A 17,393-nucleotide genomic window follows, 5' to 3' on the forward strand; every position below is an offset into this window, starting at 1 on the left:
GATGGGTGTGATTTTAAGTCTGGTAAATAAAAGAGAGTTTTTCTGGCAAGTGATTAATAGGTTGATTTAAGTATGTTATGTGCGTAATGTAAGATTCATGCAAGGAGTTTGTGAAAAAAGAGAAAAGAAAAGACTAAACGCTGTATGTTATTAAATGTATCTAAAGTATTTGGGTCTGTTCTTTTGCAAGTAGATAATTCAGTAGAGTTTTAATATAATCTGTTAACATATTGCTGTGTAATATTATTTATGATGTGATGGCTCTTATTTAAATATATGCAGGTTATGATACAGTAAAGAAGAAGAATTTTAATGGTAAATAACACAAGTTTCCTAATCATGGCTAGGTTATATATGTAATATACATATTATAAATGGTCAGCCCTTAAAGAGACAGTACACTGTAAATTTGTTTTTATGTTGATGTATTTTCAATGATTTGTTACACCAGCTGTATAGTATCAAATGTAGGAGAAATTGCATTTGCAGGTTTATTTGTATCTATGAATTAGCTGCTTTTGTGCTTTTGGACCACAGCCTATTACAATGGGTTGAGTTTCAGGTATTAGCATATCTCATTGTCCTTATTTGATATTTGTCTGGAAAACCGGAGCACAGTGCTTAGACAGAGCAATGGAAAAATTATCATTTTATCACTTAACTATCTTGTACCCCACTGAGAGTGTAATTTCTTCTTCTGGCTGTGTTTACTTAGGCTATTCAATAGATGAGACTCCAGTATACACATTCTTACTATAAGAGGATATACCACAGGCTGAATCAGCTATTTCAAATGCCAAAATAGGGGTGAAGGAGATATTTGTAAACAATTAAATACACTCCATCATGTTGATGTTCTAAGCTGAACACTTTTTCTTAATATTTGTCCAATGGATTTGCTATGTGTTGGGCGATGTGCTCAGGTATACTTTTATCTAACACTTCTCGCTCATTAAAAATACTCCTTTTTATTTCTTATTTTTAATGAAATTCTTTGTTCTAAGCATACTGTGTGAAATGGTGTGATTATGATTACGTCATTGTTTAACCCCATATACTGTAACCATTGTCTATAAAAGTCTGTGATGCCTTATAATAAACAGAAGAGTGATTGGACTTTACTTGCTGGCTGTCTAAATTCTGTTCACTGAGATATCTCATCAAGCAACTCATTCAGTTCCAGGTGAAGATGAAGAAGTGTTAAGTGATACCCCCGGCTATAAGATAACGCCTAACAATATTATTGCTGAAACATTTTTACTGGTAGTTATACTCCACCCGTTGGTCTTTGTTGATGGTTTTGTTCAAGTGACTTTTATTCCAAATTTAATTACACTTTGTACCTCACCACCAAAAAAAATATCAACAAAGATCAGTTGGTGGAGAAAATATGCAACTACTTTGGGATTAAATTTTTCTCACATTATTTTAACAAATCAATTTATGGATTTCACTAACAAAAGAAATACTGTAGACAAAGAAAAAACATATATTCAAAGGGACATTCTAAGCCCTCCGAGGACTTTCTATGTGGCCCTCCGCACCAATGAGCTGAAAACAAACATCAGTAATTTACCAAAATTGTTACATTTGACTAGTCAATATAGTTAAATTAACATAATTAAGAGTAACTGATTTGCTATATATTTTTTTTAACAAATTATATCATTTTAACCTCATTTTATTCTGCGGCATTGTCTTTAGCATAAGTGTAAATATAATGTCAACCAATCCCATCATTAGTAATACCTTAAAGGGACAGTAAACACATTGTAATTAGATTTTCTGATGTCTTCTAATAGATTATTATATTAGCAAAGTCTTAACATTATTAGAACAAATTAATACCTTGTTTGCTGCATGTGTTTTTCAATAATAAAAAACAATCATTTTTTTTTATTTGGAGAAGCCAATCCATAATCAATGTGTTAACAAAATCTTCATTGTTTGACTTTTGCAGAAATGATAAGATAACAAACTGCAAACTATGGAGAGATATGTAAAAATATGTGGGCATCCGTAGTTTAAGCACATAAGTAATGTTCCTCTCAAAGTCTAGATGCAGTGCAGCTCCTGAGCAGAATATTACATTAACACCTATCACAGACCATTTCCCCGGGTCAATCAGACAGAAAACTAGGATCAGCAATTAGAATTAGAGAATGTACTTTTTCAGTTTAAAGTATCCCTTTAACAAAGAAATACGTGTTTATCAAACAATTTTACTGTATAGACTTACTGAGTTATATAAAAAAAACCCAGACATTTAGACATTTCTATACAATAAAAAAAATAATTTATTAAAATAAACATAAAACATTTACACTTGTCAACAACAGATATGAACACTATAAAAATAAAACATGATTTTAGAAACTTGTTTTAAATATTTTTGTCAATAAAGCTTAAAAAATATATTGACAACTTTAAAATGACATTGAACGCCTCTTGCTTTTGTGTAAAATTGTGCTTTTTACCACGTTCCCTAGAAATTCTGTAACTTACTAATGCTACAGTGCAAATCAAGTACCTGGTTAAGCAATTTGCAGCAATTTGAGAACAGATGCTGGTTTATGGCTTCTCTAGGGAGCGTGAGACAAAGCACAATTTTTACATAAAAAGAGATATATAAAGGCACAAAACACAACTGCTGTAATATGTTAGAGCATTATATTATGTTATCATTGCTTCTATATAACTGTGTGTTTAAACCCCTGCAAATGAATTAAACACATAGTTAAACTCTGCTCTGCTACTGGGAGCTAGCTGAACAAATCTGGTGAGCCAATTACAAGAGACAAATATGTGTAGCCACCAAATCACCAGCTAGCACCCAGAGAGTGTAAAATATATACATATTCTTTTTCAACAAGAAAATTAACCTTCTATTTATATACTGTACACACTTTGTGAAACACCAGCTGTGCTATTGCATTGTATTTTTATTATGCATTTGTTGATTATGCAATTCTACTGTAATTAATGGTAAACAATGCATATCCTTTACGAAACATTAAACACATTTTGCTTTCATGTAAGAATCTTGCTTTTTCCCAAATCAGTATATATTAGCACCATATATACAGTATACAAATACATATTCATATTTTGATGTTGAAATAAGTATTTAACTTAGCTTATAAAAACTGTATGGTAAATTAGAACTCCCAAGTTTTATTCTATAAAAAAAAAAATATATATATGCATCTTATATGCCAAAATATGGTAAATAAAGCAGCAAAAGGACCAAGTGATAAGAACTTTAAAAATCAACTCTTGCATTTTTTAAGGATGAATAAATACACTCTCAAAACCATTAAATATCATGGGGTTAATGACTGAAACAATATATTTGGGAATGTTATAATTTGGTTTTATTCCATACAAATATGTGCTAATATGCAAACTTATTAGGAAGCTGGATTTTTAAAAGTTTAGGAGTACACATTTTGAGGTACACAATTAGGATATATAACCCACACTTGTAAGGAATAAATAATTGTATAGTACAAAGTTTAACTGGGCAAAATTCACTAAGAAATGTATCCAGCATCTCCCTCTTCACCGGTCTTGCACCTTTCTTTACCATTTCCTATATTGTTATACTTAGCTGATTTACTAAGGTTTGAGGGATGTGTGAACCTTAGTAAATAAGCTGCACAGAATAACTACAAAACTGCTGAAGTAGGGGTGATTAGAGTGAATTTAGCAGGTTGTGTCTTCTAATGTAATAATTAAACATTCAATAATTTAATAATTAGTTAAATATTAAATATTTGATATTTTGCAATAATTACAAAGCATATAAATGTAATGGTGTCTAAACTAAGAATGTACAAAAAAAATATTTACTCCCAAAAACTTTGTCCATAAATGATGTCTTTGTCAAGACTTGTTGGGAATAAATATATTTGTCATAGAAAGCAGGTGGTTAAAAGGATGTGAAACCAAACATTTTCTTTCAAGATTCATATAGAACATTCAATTTTAAACAACTTTCTGATTTACTTCTTTTATCAAATGTACTTCATTCTCTTGGTATCCTTTATTGAAAGAGCAGCAATGTACTACTAGGAACTAGCTGAATATATAGAATGAGCCAATGAAAAGGCATATATGTTCAGCCGCCAATAAGCAGTTAGCTCTCAATAGTGCATTGCAGATCCTTAGCCAACCTTTTTATGTTTTTTAATAAAGGATGCCAAGGGAATGAGGCACATTAGATAGTAGAAGTAATTGGAAAGTTTAAAATGCTATACTTTATCTGATTCATGAAATAAAAAGGTTGTGTTTCATGTTCCTTTAACTGTAAATCTATAACTTCTCTTTACAGCGCATATACGCCAAAGTAGGCCTCTCCAGGCCCAAGTCTTACATAGTCCGTTCCTTCTGTTACAGTGTAAAGTAGGTCGCCCTCCTCCAGGGAAAATACCCCACCTTGGAAAATGGCTCTGCTCCAGACAGGTCCAACTATGCCAAGGCTTGACAAAACTGATGGTGACATTGTCTTGCCCCTGGCAAGATCTCCGCAAGCGGTTTTTTGAGCACTTAGAAGTGGCGTCTCCTCTGGGTACTGCCCAGACAGTAAAGCAACACCATGAGAGAGAGAAATGGAAATTCCATGTGGACAGCCTCGACCTTCAAATGTGGCCTGGGTGTACACAAAATAAAGACCATCGTTGACAATCCGAAGAGTGTTGTTGCTAAGTAACAGCCCTCCTCGTGTGAAGGAGTTGTCAGTATCACTCCTCCAGATTAGTCTGTGCTGGCTGAATGGGTCAGCTAAAACAAACAAGTGAGAGACAGGGTTAAATAGAGGTCGATACTCTGTAGATGAAGGGTTAAATAAAATAGTAATTATGGTTAGTTACCTTCAAAATGAGCTGCAGGTTTCTTGTTATCTTTCGTGTTTTTAAGATGGTCACCTGTAAAATAACAGATAATTTAGTGTCACTGGAATGAACTTGCATTGTAAAAAGAACAAACTATGGGGCATATTTAACAATGTGTGAGCGGACATGATACGAAGTAGCGTATCATGTCCGCTGCACATCGCTGCCCATCGATAAATGCCGACAGCATATGCTGTCAGCATTTATCATTGCACCAGCAGTTCTTGTGAACATTATAGAGGTTTGTACCTTTTTTATAAATTCATGTTAGTGGTTTACGGGATTCAAAATTGTGAGTTTAGTGGTCCCTGAGGGATTATCTATCCTTTTAAACAACAAAAATTCTGGTGTTGACTGTCCCTTTAATATTACAGGGCACCCTCTAGTAATCTGACTCCTGCTGTTGGGTTATGTACAAACACTCCTTTGTCATTGGCAGCCATATTGAAGGAGGAAATGTAATGAGAAAATATATACCAGGAATGTTAAACTCTCTATAACTGTAGATTGAAGCATACATGTGATTCTTGATTTGTTAAGTCCTATAGAGACCATAATGCATTGCAAAAGCAGAATCAGAAAGTGAAAAGCTCTATGGACCTGAATGCATTGCCATCAGATCAAGACTACAGAGACCAGCATGAACCCAAATTTCAATGACAGATTAAGACTAGAATGGTTGGATTATTACATACCTTGTCTATCTGGAACTTTCTGGGCAGTCTTTGCTTCTCTCTGTGGCCAAAAAAAATAAATAGATTGTCATCTCTTTGGTCAAGTTTTAGTATATTGTAAACAAACTTTTTTTTGGTTAAATTTGAGTTTAAGGGGCCAATTTATCAAGCTCTGATTGGAGCTTATGTGGCCGTGTTTCTGGCGAGTCTTCAGACTCGCCAGAAACAGCATTTATGAAAAAGCGGTCTAAAGACCGCTGCTCCATAACCCTGTCCGCCTCATCAGAGCAGGTTGATTGACACCTCCCTGCCTTGGCCGTGAGTCAGCGGGGGCAGTGTTGCACCAGCAGGTCTTGTGAGCTGCTGGTGCAATGTTAAATGCGGAGAGCGTATCGCTCTCCGCATTCAGCGAGGTCTTGCAGACCTGATCCGCACTGACGGATCAGGTCCGCAAGACCTTTGATAAATAGGCCCCTAATACTGTACTCCTAAGAAGATATGTCATAATTAAAATGCATTTTGTTAATTTGTATTAAAAGCGAAATGCGTTTGATTCACAATATGAATTCCATATGTTAAGTCTGTTTTTATGATCTTTGTCTCTTTTATCTTTCATCACTGTGTGATTATGACTTGATTTTTGTCAGGATTTCAATTTTTGCAGACACAAAAGTCTATCCTGTAAAATCTGACTGTCTGGCTGACTGTTTGGTAGGCAAATTAAGTGGATCAAACTTGAGTTCTCTAACTTGGGTTTCAAGTTGTCTTTTACTTTGAAGATTCAGATAGAGAATATAATTCCAATTTACTTTTATTATCTAATTTGCTTTATTCTTTAGATATCCTTTGTTGAAGAAATAGCAATGCACATGGGTGAGCCAATCACACGAGGCATCTATGTGCAGCCACCAATCAGCTGCTACTGAGCCTATCTAGATATGCTTGTCAGCAAAGGATATCAAGATAATGAAGCAAATTAGATAATAGATGTAAATTAGAAAGTTGTTTAAAATTGCATACTCTATCTGAATCATGCAATAAAAAATATTGTGTTTCATATCCCTTTAAATTAAATTTGAATGCATTACTGAGAGCTAGCTGAACACATCTAGTAAGTTAATGACAAGATGTATATGTGCATTGCCACCAATCAGCTAGCTCTCAGAAGAGCATTGCAGCTCCTGAGCCTACCTACCTGTGCTTTTCAACAATTGATACCAAGCAAACAAAGTAACTTAAACAATGTCTCTAACAATTACATTCTGTGTCTCAACAATAGATGCTTAATTTTGATACTGATGTCCCTTTAAACATAATAAAGTTATGTACAGAATATTATTCCTTTAAGAAAAATCCCAGGGAGGAAACAAATATATAGGCTGTATGTTTCAAGCCATTACACACTATGGCAAGGGCATTTTCAATCTGACTTTCTATGTTCAGGATGACTTAAACTCTACTGACCATGAATTATCCCCAAAACATCAAATAAAATATAAAACGGGCATAATCTGTGGATACTACAATTTCTGGTTAGGTGTATACTCCACAAATTGTCTTAAAAAAATTATAGCACTTTGCAGGGTCATGTTCATGTTTAAAAATGATTGAAAATCTACTAATATAAAGTCAAAATAAACTGTCATGATTCAGATAGAGCAAGTGCACAGACTTTTTATATTTACACTTTTTGAGTCACCAGCTCTTACTGAGCATGTGCAAGAATTCACAGAATAAACGTATATGCATTTGTTATTAGCTAATGGCTGTCACATGGTACGTGTATGCATTTGTGATTGTCTGATAGCTGTCACATGATGCAGTGGGAGTGGAAAATAGACACAGCTGAAATTTGTTAGAAAAAATTCTACATCTCATTTGAAGTTCAGACAAAGTGCTATTGCATTGTCTTGTTATTGTTCATTTGTTGATTATGCAAATCTCCTGTGTTTACTGTTCTTTTAATTAAGGGGATATTAAAGTATAAGTAAATGAAAGTCTATTAGTGATTAAGGACTGTTTTACAAAAGATATTTAAAATATTTTTAAAAACATTTAAAACTGTTATTTTGTTAATAAACTGCATTGTTTTGCAGAAAAGGGACTCTTGAATTTATCTTATCTTATTTGTTATGCCTAACCAGGAACAGATATACATGAGCTCTTTTGCTGATCAAGCAATCACTGTGTAGAATGTTGCAAGATCAGAAATCAGCATCCTGCAGTATGCTCTCCATCCTCTGTGGAGCAGTGGAAAAAAACACAGATTTACATTATGTAAAAAGAAAGCAAAATATTCTTATGCAAAATTAAAGATTTTATAGGAATTTAAATGGACTTAAATATCCTTTAGAATTCGGAGGTTACAGTTTGACTACAGTTTTATGGCATTTAAGGTGTCTCACCTGAGTTGGGGATGATGTGACCTGGCAGCTGAGGTAGAGCTGTGTTACCAGGTAACCCACAAATAATCTTTTAGATAACTCTGTGAAGCCCTGGAGATTTCTGGGTAATGTCGCTGGCATGGTGCCTCCGAGATCAGAGCAGCGATTTGCAGGTTTAGAGTATAAATCAGCTCTGTGTCATGTCTGTGAATAGTCAGTCTTATAGACATCTGAAAGCAGAGGGAGGGGGCAGAGACTGTGGCCTGGTCGGGGAAATCCACAACTAAAGACAGAGAGAGAGGAAGTAGAGAAATTTGCTTCTGAGGATTGAGAGCATAGAAAGGAAATCCCAGAATACAGGGAAATACAAAGGAGGGGGACACATAGATGGAGTGGAATAAAGTGATAGTGAATACAGACAGACAGACAGATATAGATCAACAGACAAATAGTTTAGCAGAGGAAAACGAGAGACAAAAAGACAGGTGGAAAGGCAAGATGATAATAGAATAGATAGACAGAAAGTTAGATTGCTGGTAAAGTAGAGAGAGAAAGGGAAAGACAGACAGATAGATGACAGGACAGACAGATTTAAGTTTGACAGATATATATATATATATATATATATATAATGTATATATAGATATATAGATAGGTAGACATATACTGTAGATAGAGATAGAGAGATAGATGATAGATAGACAGACAGATAAGATGATAGATAAATAGATGATAGTCATATCGATAAATAGATAGATGTTAAGAATGACAGAAACATTGAGATTGAGATGATAGGATAGCTATAGAGACAGACAGACTGATGGAAAGTTAGACCGATGATAAACTAAAGAGAGAAAATTGTGGAGTAACAGTCAGATGATAGGATAGACAGACTCTATACCATCTAGTATGCACTAACATATATTTAGGGATAGATACAGAGACAGAGATGATAATTACCTATTTAAATAGATTTTACCTTTAAAGTTATAAAAATGAGGACAGAACTGAACTTGTGCACTCTCTACATGTTAGATTGTCATTTGAGAGAAGATACCGTATTAATATATATATATATATATATATATATATATATATATATATATATATATATATATATATATATACTATATATATATATATATTTCTCAGAGCATTTTGACAGTTTTGTACAGCTAGACAGAGCTAGTTCATGTGTTTCATATTAGATAACATTGTGCTCACTCCCATGGAGTTACCTAGGAATCAGCACTGATTGGCTAAAATGCAAGTCTGTCAAAAGTACTGACATAAGGGGCAGTCTGCAGAGGCTTAGATACAAGATAATCACAGAGGTAAAAAGTATATTAATATAACAGTGTTGGTTATGTAAAACTAGGGAATGGGTAATAAAGGGAATATCTATCTTTTTGAACAAATAGCGAAAAGCACAATTTTAACAGAGGTAAACATTAGAAAAAGCAGACAAACAGCCAGATTACGAGTTTTATGTTATGAGTGGCTCGGTAATAACTTGCAAGTTATTGTCACCGTTCACCTTTAATAGCACTGCTATTACAGGTTTGCAAAAACCTGGTGATATGGCTGCATTGAGCTCCCTACCGCACACAAATACCAGCGCCGCTTTGAGCTGGTTTTACTTGCTCATGCACAATTTCCCTATAGACATCAATGGGGAGAGCTGGCTAAAAAAAAAGCCTAACACCTGCAATAAAGGAGCGTAAAGCTCCGTAACGCAGCCCCATTGATTCCTATGGGGAAAGAAAAAGTTATGTTTACACCTAACACCCTAACATAAACCTAGAGTCTAAACACCCCTAATCTGCCGCCCCCGACAGCGCAGCCACCTACATTACACTTATTAACCCCTAATCTGCAGTCTCCGCCACCGCCGCCACCTACCTACACTTATTAACCCCTAATTTGCCGCCCCCAATGTCGCCGCCACCTACCTACACTTATTAACCCCTAATCTGGCGCACCCAATGTCGCTGCCACCTACATTACAAATTAACCCCTAATCTGCCGCCCCAAATGTCGCCGCCACCCACCTACACTTATTAACCCCTAATCTGCTGCCCCCCATGTTGCTAAACCTAACCCTAAGTCTAACCCTAACACCCTTAACTTTAATATAATTAAAATAAATCTAAATAAATATTGCTATCATTACCTAAATAATACCTATAAAATAAACCCTAAGCTAGCTACAATATAACTAATAGTTACATTGTAACTATCTTAGGTTTTATTTTTATTTCACAGCTAAGCTTGTATTTATTTTAACTAGGTAGACTATTTAGTAAATAGTTATTAACTAATTGCTAGCTACCTAGTTAAAATAAATACAAATTTACTTGTAAAATAAAACTTAACCTGTCTTACAGTTAAACCTAACATTAAATACAATTAACTAATGTACAAAAAAAAAATAAACACTAAATTACACAAAATAAAAAAGAAATGATCAAATATTTAAACTAATTACACCTAATCTAATAGCCCTATCAAAATAAAAATCCCTCCCAAAATAAAAAAAACCCTAGCCTACACTAAACTGCCAATAGCCCTTAAAAGGGCCTTTAGCAGGGCATTGCCCCAAAGAAATCAGCTCTTTTACCTGTAAAAAAAAAAATACAAACAACCCCCCCAACAGTAAAACCCACCACCCACACAACCAAAGCCCCCAAATAAAATCCTATCTAAATAAACCTAAGCTCCCCATTGCCCTGAAAAGGGCATTTGGATGGGAATTGCCCTTAAAAGGGCATTTAGCTCTTTTCCATTGCCCAAAGTCCCTAATCTAAAAATAAAACCTACCCAATAAACCCTTAATAAAACCCAACACTAACCCCTGAAGATCCACTTACAGTTTTTGAAGACCGGACATCCATCCTCATCCAGCCAGGAGAAGTCTTCATCCAAGCAGGCAGAAGTCCTCAACGAAGCCGGGAGAAGTCTTCATCCAAGCTGCAAGAAGTCGTCCTCCAGACGGGCAGAAGTCTTCTTCCAGACGGCATCTTCTATCTTCATCCTTCCGACGCGGAGCGGCTCCATCTTCAAGACATCAGGCGCAGAGTATCCTCTTCATACGGTCCCAGCCGTACACTGAAGGTTCCCTTTAAGGGACGTCATTCAAGATGGTATCTCTTGAATTCCAATTGACTGATAGAATTCTATCAGCCAATCGGAATTAAAGGGTAAAAAATCCTATTGGCTGATGCAATCAGCCAATAGGATTGAGCTTCAATCCTATTGGCTGATCCAATCAGCCAATAGGATTGAGCTTGCATTCTATTGGCTGTTCCAATCAGCCAATAGAATGCGAGCTCAATCCTATTGGCTGATTGGATCAGCCAATAGGATTGAAGCTGAATCCTATTGACTGATTGCATCAGCCAATAGGATTTTTTATCCTTTAATTCCGATTGGCTGATAGAATTCTATCAGCCAATTGGAATTCAAGGGACGCCATCTTGGATGGCGTCCCTTAAATGATACCTTCAGTGTATGGCTGGGACCGTATGAAGAGGATGCTCCGTGCCGGATGTCTTGAAGATGGAGCCCCTTTGCGTCGGAAGGTTGAAGATAGAAGATGATGTCTGGAAGAAGACTTCTGCCTGCCTGGAGGATGACTTCTTGCCGCTTGGATGAAGACTTCTCCCGGCTTCGTTGAGGACTTCTCCCTGCTTGGATGAAGACTTCTCCCGGCTGGATGAGGATGGATGTCCGGTCTTCAAAAACTGTAAGTGGATCTTCAGGGGTTAGTGTTAGGTTTTATTAAGGGTTTATTGGGTGGGTTTTATTTTTAGATTAGGGACTTTGGGCAATGGAAAAGAGCTAAATGCCCTTTTAAGGGCAATGCCCATCCAAATGCCCTTTTCAGGGCAATGGGGAGCTTAGGTTTATTTAGATAAGATTTTATTTGGGGGGTTTGGTTGTGTGGGTGGTGGGTTTTACTGTTGGGGGGTTGTTTGTATTTTTTTTAAAGGTAAAATAGCTGATTTATTTGGGGCAATGCCTCGCAAAAGGCCCTTTTAAGGGCTATTGGCAGTTTAGTGAAGGTTAGGTTTTTTTTTTATTTTGGGGGGGATTTTTATATTTTGATAGGGCTATTAGATTAGGTGTAATTAGTTTAAATATTTGATAATTTCTTTTTTGTGTAATTTAGTGTTTATTTTTTTTGTACATTAGTTAATTGTATTTAATATTAGGTTTAACTATAAGACAGGTTAGGTTTTATTTTACAGATACATTTGTAGTTATTTTAACTAGGTAGCTAGTAAATAGTTAATAACTATTTACTAACTAGTCTACCTAGTTAAAATAAATACAAACTTAGCTGTGAAATAAAAATAAAACCTAAGATAGCTTCATTGTTACTATTAGTTATATTGTAGCTAAATTAGGGTTTATTTTATAGGTAAGTATTTAGTTTTAAATAGGTATTATTTAGGTAATGATAGTAATTTTTATTTAGATTTATTTTAATTATATTAAAGTTAGGGGGGTTAGGGTTAGACTTAGGGTTAGATTTAGGGGTTAATATATTTATTTAGTGTTAGTGATGTGGGAGGCCAGAGGTTTAGAGGTTAATAACTTTAGTATAGTGGCAGCGGCGACGTTGGGGTTGGCAAATTAGGGGTTAATAATATTTAACTAGTGTTTGCAATGCAGGAGTGCGGCGGTTTAGGGGTTAATATGTATATGATAGTGGTGGCGATGTCTGGAGCGGCAGATTAGGGGTTAATACATTTTTTGTAGTGTTTGCAATGCGGGAGGGTAGGGGTTAATAGGTAGTTTATGGGTGTTAGTGTACTTTGTAACACTTTAGTTATGAGTTTTATTCTACAGCTATGTAGCGTAAAACTCATAACTACTGACTTTACATGGCAGTACAAATCTTGACGGTATAGACTGTACTGCTCACTTTTTGGCCGGACAGGCAAAACTCGTAATACCGGCGCTATGGAAGTCCCATTGAAAAAGGACTTTTTGAAAGGTGCGGTAGTTACGTTGTGTTACGGCCAAAACGGTGTGCAGTACAGCTATACCTACAAGACTCTCAATAGCAGTGGTAGTGAAAAAGCAGCGTTATGAGCCATAACGCAAAACTCGTAATCTAGCCGAAAGAAAATAATGAATATTTCAAATTGTTTTTACTAACCATTTTCTAGGACCTATTAAATTTAGTCACTGTCTCAATTTCTGCAGTTATGACCTGTAGTATAAATGATCTAAAATTCTATAATTAGCTTAGACTATGCAAGTATGTGATATTTACTAATAACAATATAATACAGATATGAATACACATTCATTGTTTGCTTGCTCAGGTAGGGAAATCCCCCTTGATGTCTGTACTTTTATCATTAAACCACAGAATGTGAGCTGAGAGTGAGAGCGGAAGTATGGCATGACGGGAGGGATGGGGAGAGATGAAGAGAGAGGGGAGAGATTAATAGAAATGGAGAGAGGAGAGAGGGTGGAGAGAGGGAAGAGATGAGGAGAAATGGAGAGAGAATAGTGGGAGAGATGGGAAGAGATGGGGGGAGATGGTGAGAGATGAGGAGAGATGGAGAGATGGGGAGAGATTAGGAGAGATGGGGGGAGATGGGGAGGGATGGGGAGAGAGGGGAGAGATGGGGAGAGATGGGGAGAGAGGGGAGAGATGGGGAGAGAGGGGAGGGATGGGGAGAGATGGGGAGGTATGGGGAGAGATGGGGAGAGAGGGGAGGGATGGGGAGAGATGGGGAGAGAGGGGAGGGATGGGGAGAGAGGGGAGAGATAGGGGGAGAGAGGGGAGGGATGGGGAGAGAGGACAGAGATGGGGAGAGATGGGGAGAGATGGGCAGAGAGGGGAGAGATGAGGGGAGAGATGGGGGAGAGATAGGGGGAGAGATAGGGGGAGAAATGGGGAGAGAGAGGAGAGATTGTGATAGAGGTAAGAGATGGAATGAGAGGGGAGAAAGAGAGGGGGAGAGATGAGGAGAGAGGGTGGAGAGAGGGAAGAGATGAGGAGAAATGGAGAGAGGATAGTGGGAGAGATGGGGAGAGATGGGGAGAGATGGGGAGAGAGGGGAGAGAGGGGAGAGATGAGGGGAGAGATGGGGAGAGATGGGGAGAGATGAGGAGAGATGAGGAGAGATGAGTAGAGATGAGTAGAGATGAGTAGAGATGAGTAGAGATGAGTAAAGATGAGGAGAGATAGGGAGAGATAGGGAGAGATGGGGGAGAGAGGGGAGAGATGGGGAGGGATAGGGGGAGAGAGGGGAGAGATGGGGAGAGAGGAGAGATGGCGATAGAGGTAAGAGAGAGTGGAGAAAGAGAGGGGGAGAGATGAGGAAAGAGGGTGGAGAGAGGGAAGAGATGAGGAGAAATTGAGAAAGGATAGTGGGAGAGATGGGGAGAGATGGGGAGAAAAGGGAGAGATGGGGAGAGATGGGGAGAGATGAGGAGAGATGAGGAGAGATGAGGAGAGATGGGGAGAGATGGGGAGAGAGGGTAGAGATAGGGGGAGAGAGGGGAAAGATGGGGAGAGAGGGGAGAGATAGGGGGAGAGAGATGGGGAGACAGATGGGGAGAGAGAGGGGGAGAGAGATGGGGAGAGAGAGGGGGAGAGAGAGGAGAGATGGCAATAGAGGTAAGAGATGGAATGAGAGGGGAGAAAGAGAGGGGGAGAGATGAGGAGAGAGGGTGGAGAGAGGGAAGAGATGAGGAGAAATGGAGAGAGGATAGTGGGAGAGATGGGGAGAGATGGGGAGAGATGGGGAGAGAGGGGAGAGATGGGGAGAGATGGGGAGAGATGGGGAGAGAGGAGAGAGATGAGGAGGGGAGAGATGGGGAGAGATGGGGAGAGAGGGGAGAGATGGGGAGAGGAGGGGAGAGATGGGGAGAGATGAGGAGAGATGGGGAGAGATGGGGAGAGATGAGGAGAGATGGGGAGAGAGGGGAGAAATGAAGAGAGAGAGAGGAGAGATGGCGATAGAGGTAAGAGATGAAATGAGAGGGGAGAAAGAGAGGGGGAGAGATGAGGAGAGATGAGGAGAGAGGGGGAGATGGGGAGAGATGAGGAGAGATGGGGGAGATGGGGAGAGAGGGGAGAGATGGGGGGAGAGGGGAGAGATGGGGAGAGAGGGGAGAGATGGGGATAGAGGTAAGAGATGGAATGAGAGGGGAGAAAGAGGGGGGAGAGATGAGGAGAGAGGGTGGAGAGAGGGAAGAGATGAGGAGAAATGGAGAGAGGATAGTGGGAGAGATGGGGAGAGAGGGGAGAGATGAGGGGAGAGATGGGGAAAGATGAGGAGGGATGGGGAAAGATAGGGGGAGAGAGGGGAAAGATGGGGAGAGAGGGGAGAGATAGGGGGAGAGAGGGGAGAGATGGGGAGAGAGGGGAAAGATGAGGGGAGAGATGGAGAGAGATGGGGAGAGAGGGGAGAGATGAGGGGAGAGATGGGGAAAGATGAGGAGGGATGGGGAGAGATAGGGGGAGAGAGGGGAAAGATGGGGAGAGAGGGGAGAGATAGGGGGAGAGAGGGGAGAGATGGGGAGAGAGGGGAAAGATGAGGGGAGAGATGGAGAGAGATGGGGAGAGATGAGGAGAGATGGGGAGAGATGGGGAGAGAGGGGAGAGATGGGGGAGAGATGGGGAGAGAGGTGAGAGATAGGGGTAGAGATGGAGAGATGAGGGGAGAGATGGGGAGAGATGAGTAGAGATGGGGAGAGATGGGGAGAGATGGGGAGAGATAGGGCGAGAGAGGGGAGAGATGGGGAGAGAGAGGGGGAGAGAGAGGAGAGATGGCGATAGAGGTAAGAGATGGAATGAGAGGGGAGAAAGAGAGGGGGAGAGATGAGGAGAGAGGGTGGAGAGAGGGAAGAGATGAGGAGAAATGAAGAGAGGATAGTAGGAGAGATGGGGAGAGATGGGGAGAGATGGGGAGAGATGGGGAGAGATGGGGAGAGATGGGGAGAGAGGGGAGATGAGGGGAGAGATGGGGAGAGATGGGGAGAGATAGGGGGAGAGAGGGGAGATATGGGGAGAGAAAGGAATGAAACTGTTAGAGGTGGACTGATTGACTAAAATGAAAGTCAGTCAAAAGCACCGAAATATGGGGCAGTCTGTAGAGGCTTAGATACAAGGTAATCACAGAGGTAAAAAGTATATTAACCCCTTAATGAACAGTGCCGTAGCCTGTACGACGCTGGCCGTTAAGCCCTTGAGGACTCGCGTCGTACCCTGTATGACGCTGCTGTCCTGGGCCTCTCTCTGCCGCGATCTCGCTAAAAGTAATGAGATTGCGCTATCTCTGCATGCCCCACAAGTGGGGCAGTGCAGAAATAGAAGGGCAGCAGTGGTGCAGATCGTTGGTGGTGTGGGAGGGTTAGGAGGGAGGCAGGTGGGTGGCCCATCACTGGAGGAGGGGCGGGAGTGGGTGGGACCGCTACTCTACAGAATATGTTCTTTTTACAGTGTCAATGAGTGGGAAGGAGGGAGGAGGGGGAATTAGGGAGAGGAAATTCTTATAATGGAGGGGGGATTAGAGGGTGGGAAAGGGATCTAGGAGGGGGAAGGGGTAGGATAATGAGGTGTGGCATGAGGGGGCAGCTACACTACAGAAAAAAACTTTTAATTATTATCATCAAATTGAAAACAAACAAATTGGTGGATAACTGGGTATTGGCAGACAACTGCAATTAGTTAGAAGGCAGAAGGTTAGAGAGATTTTTGGTAGGGATCAGGGAGGTTGGAAGGTAAGGGGGTAATCCTACACTAAGGAAAATAATAATAGTTTTAAAAAAAAGGTATGAAACTGCCAGTACTTAAGATTGGGGTGACCATTGGGGGGTGGGGGAGGGAAGAGTGCTGTTTGAGAGGGGTCAGGGGGTGGTAAGTGTCAGGTGGAAGACTGATCTCTACACTAAAGCTAAAATTAACCTTACAAGCTACATAATTAACCCCTTCACTGCTGGGAATAATAAAAGTGTGGTGCACAGCTGCAATTAGCGGCCTAATTACCAAAAAGCAATGGCAAAGCCATAAATGTCTGTTATTTATGAACAAAGGGGATCCCAGAGAAGCTTTTACAATCATTTGTGCCATGATTGCACAAGCAGTATGTAAACAATTTTAGTAAGAATCCCAAAGTTTGTGAAAAAGTTAATGTTTTTATATTTGATCCCATTTGGCTGTGAAATGGTGGCATGAAATATACCAAAATGGGCCTAGATCAATACTGGCCTCTATTTATCAAGCCGTCAACCGCAAATACGCTGGAATTCCGCAACGTATTTGTGGCAAGGCTGATTTGTAGGGACGCCATCTTGGATGACGTCATTTAAAGGAACCGTCATTCGTCGTTTAGTCGTCGGGATCTATGGATGCCCCGCGTCGGATGTCTTCAAGATGGTGCCGCTCCTCGCCGGATGGAAGAAGATAGAAGATG

General features: G+C 39.4%; 1 protein-coding gene across 1 annotated transcript in view; it reads right to left on the reverse strand.

Moving 5' to 3' along the window:
• Positions 1-2,333: 2,333 nt before the first annotated feature.
• The window catches only part of LOC128667078 (lymphotoxin-alpha), a 103,786-nt gene continuing 88,726 nt past the window's right edge, over positions 2,334-17,393 (reverse strand). Inside the window, exons 6-9 of the mRNA XM_053721965.1 lie at positions 7,972-8,233; positions 5,588-5,627; positions 4,872-4,925; positions 2,334-4,782 (exon numbers count right to left, since the gene is read on the reverse strand). Of these exons, the coding sequence (XP_053577940.1) occupies positions 4,328-4,782; positions 4,872-4,925; positions 5,588-5,627; positions 7,972-8,091 (669 nt within the window). The 5' untranslated portion in view covers positions 8,092-8,233 and the 3' untranslated portion in view covers positions 2,334-4,327. The remainder of the gene's footprint in view (positions 4,783-4,871; positions 4,926-5,587; positions 5,628-7,971; positions 8,234-17,393) is intronic.

The sequence above is a fragment of the Bombina bombina genome, chromosome 7, assembly GCF_027579735.1.
Source record: "Bombina bombina isolate aBomBom1 chromosome 7, aBomBom1.pri, whole genome shotgun sequence".
Classification (NCBI taxonomy): Eukaryota; Metazoa; Chordata; class Amphibia; order Anura; family Bombinatoridae; genus Bombina; species Bombina bombina.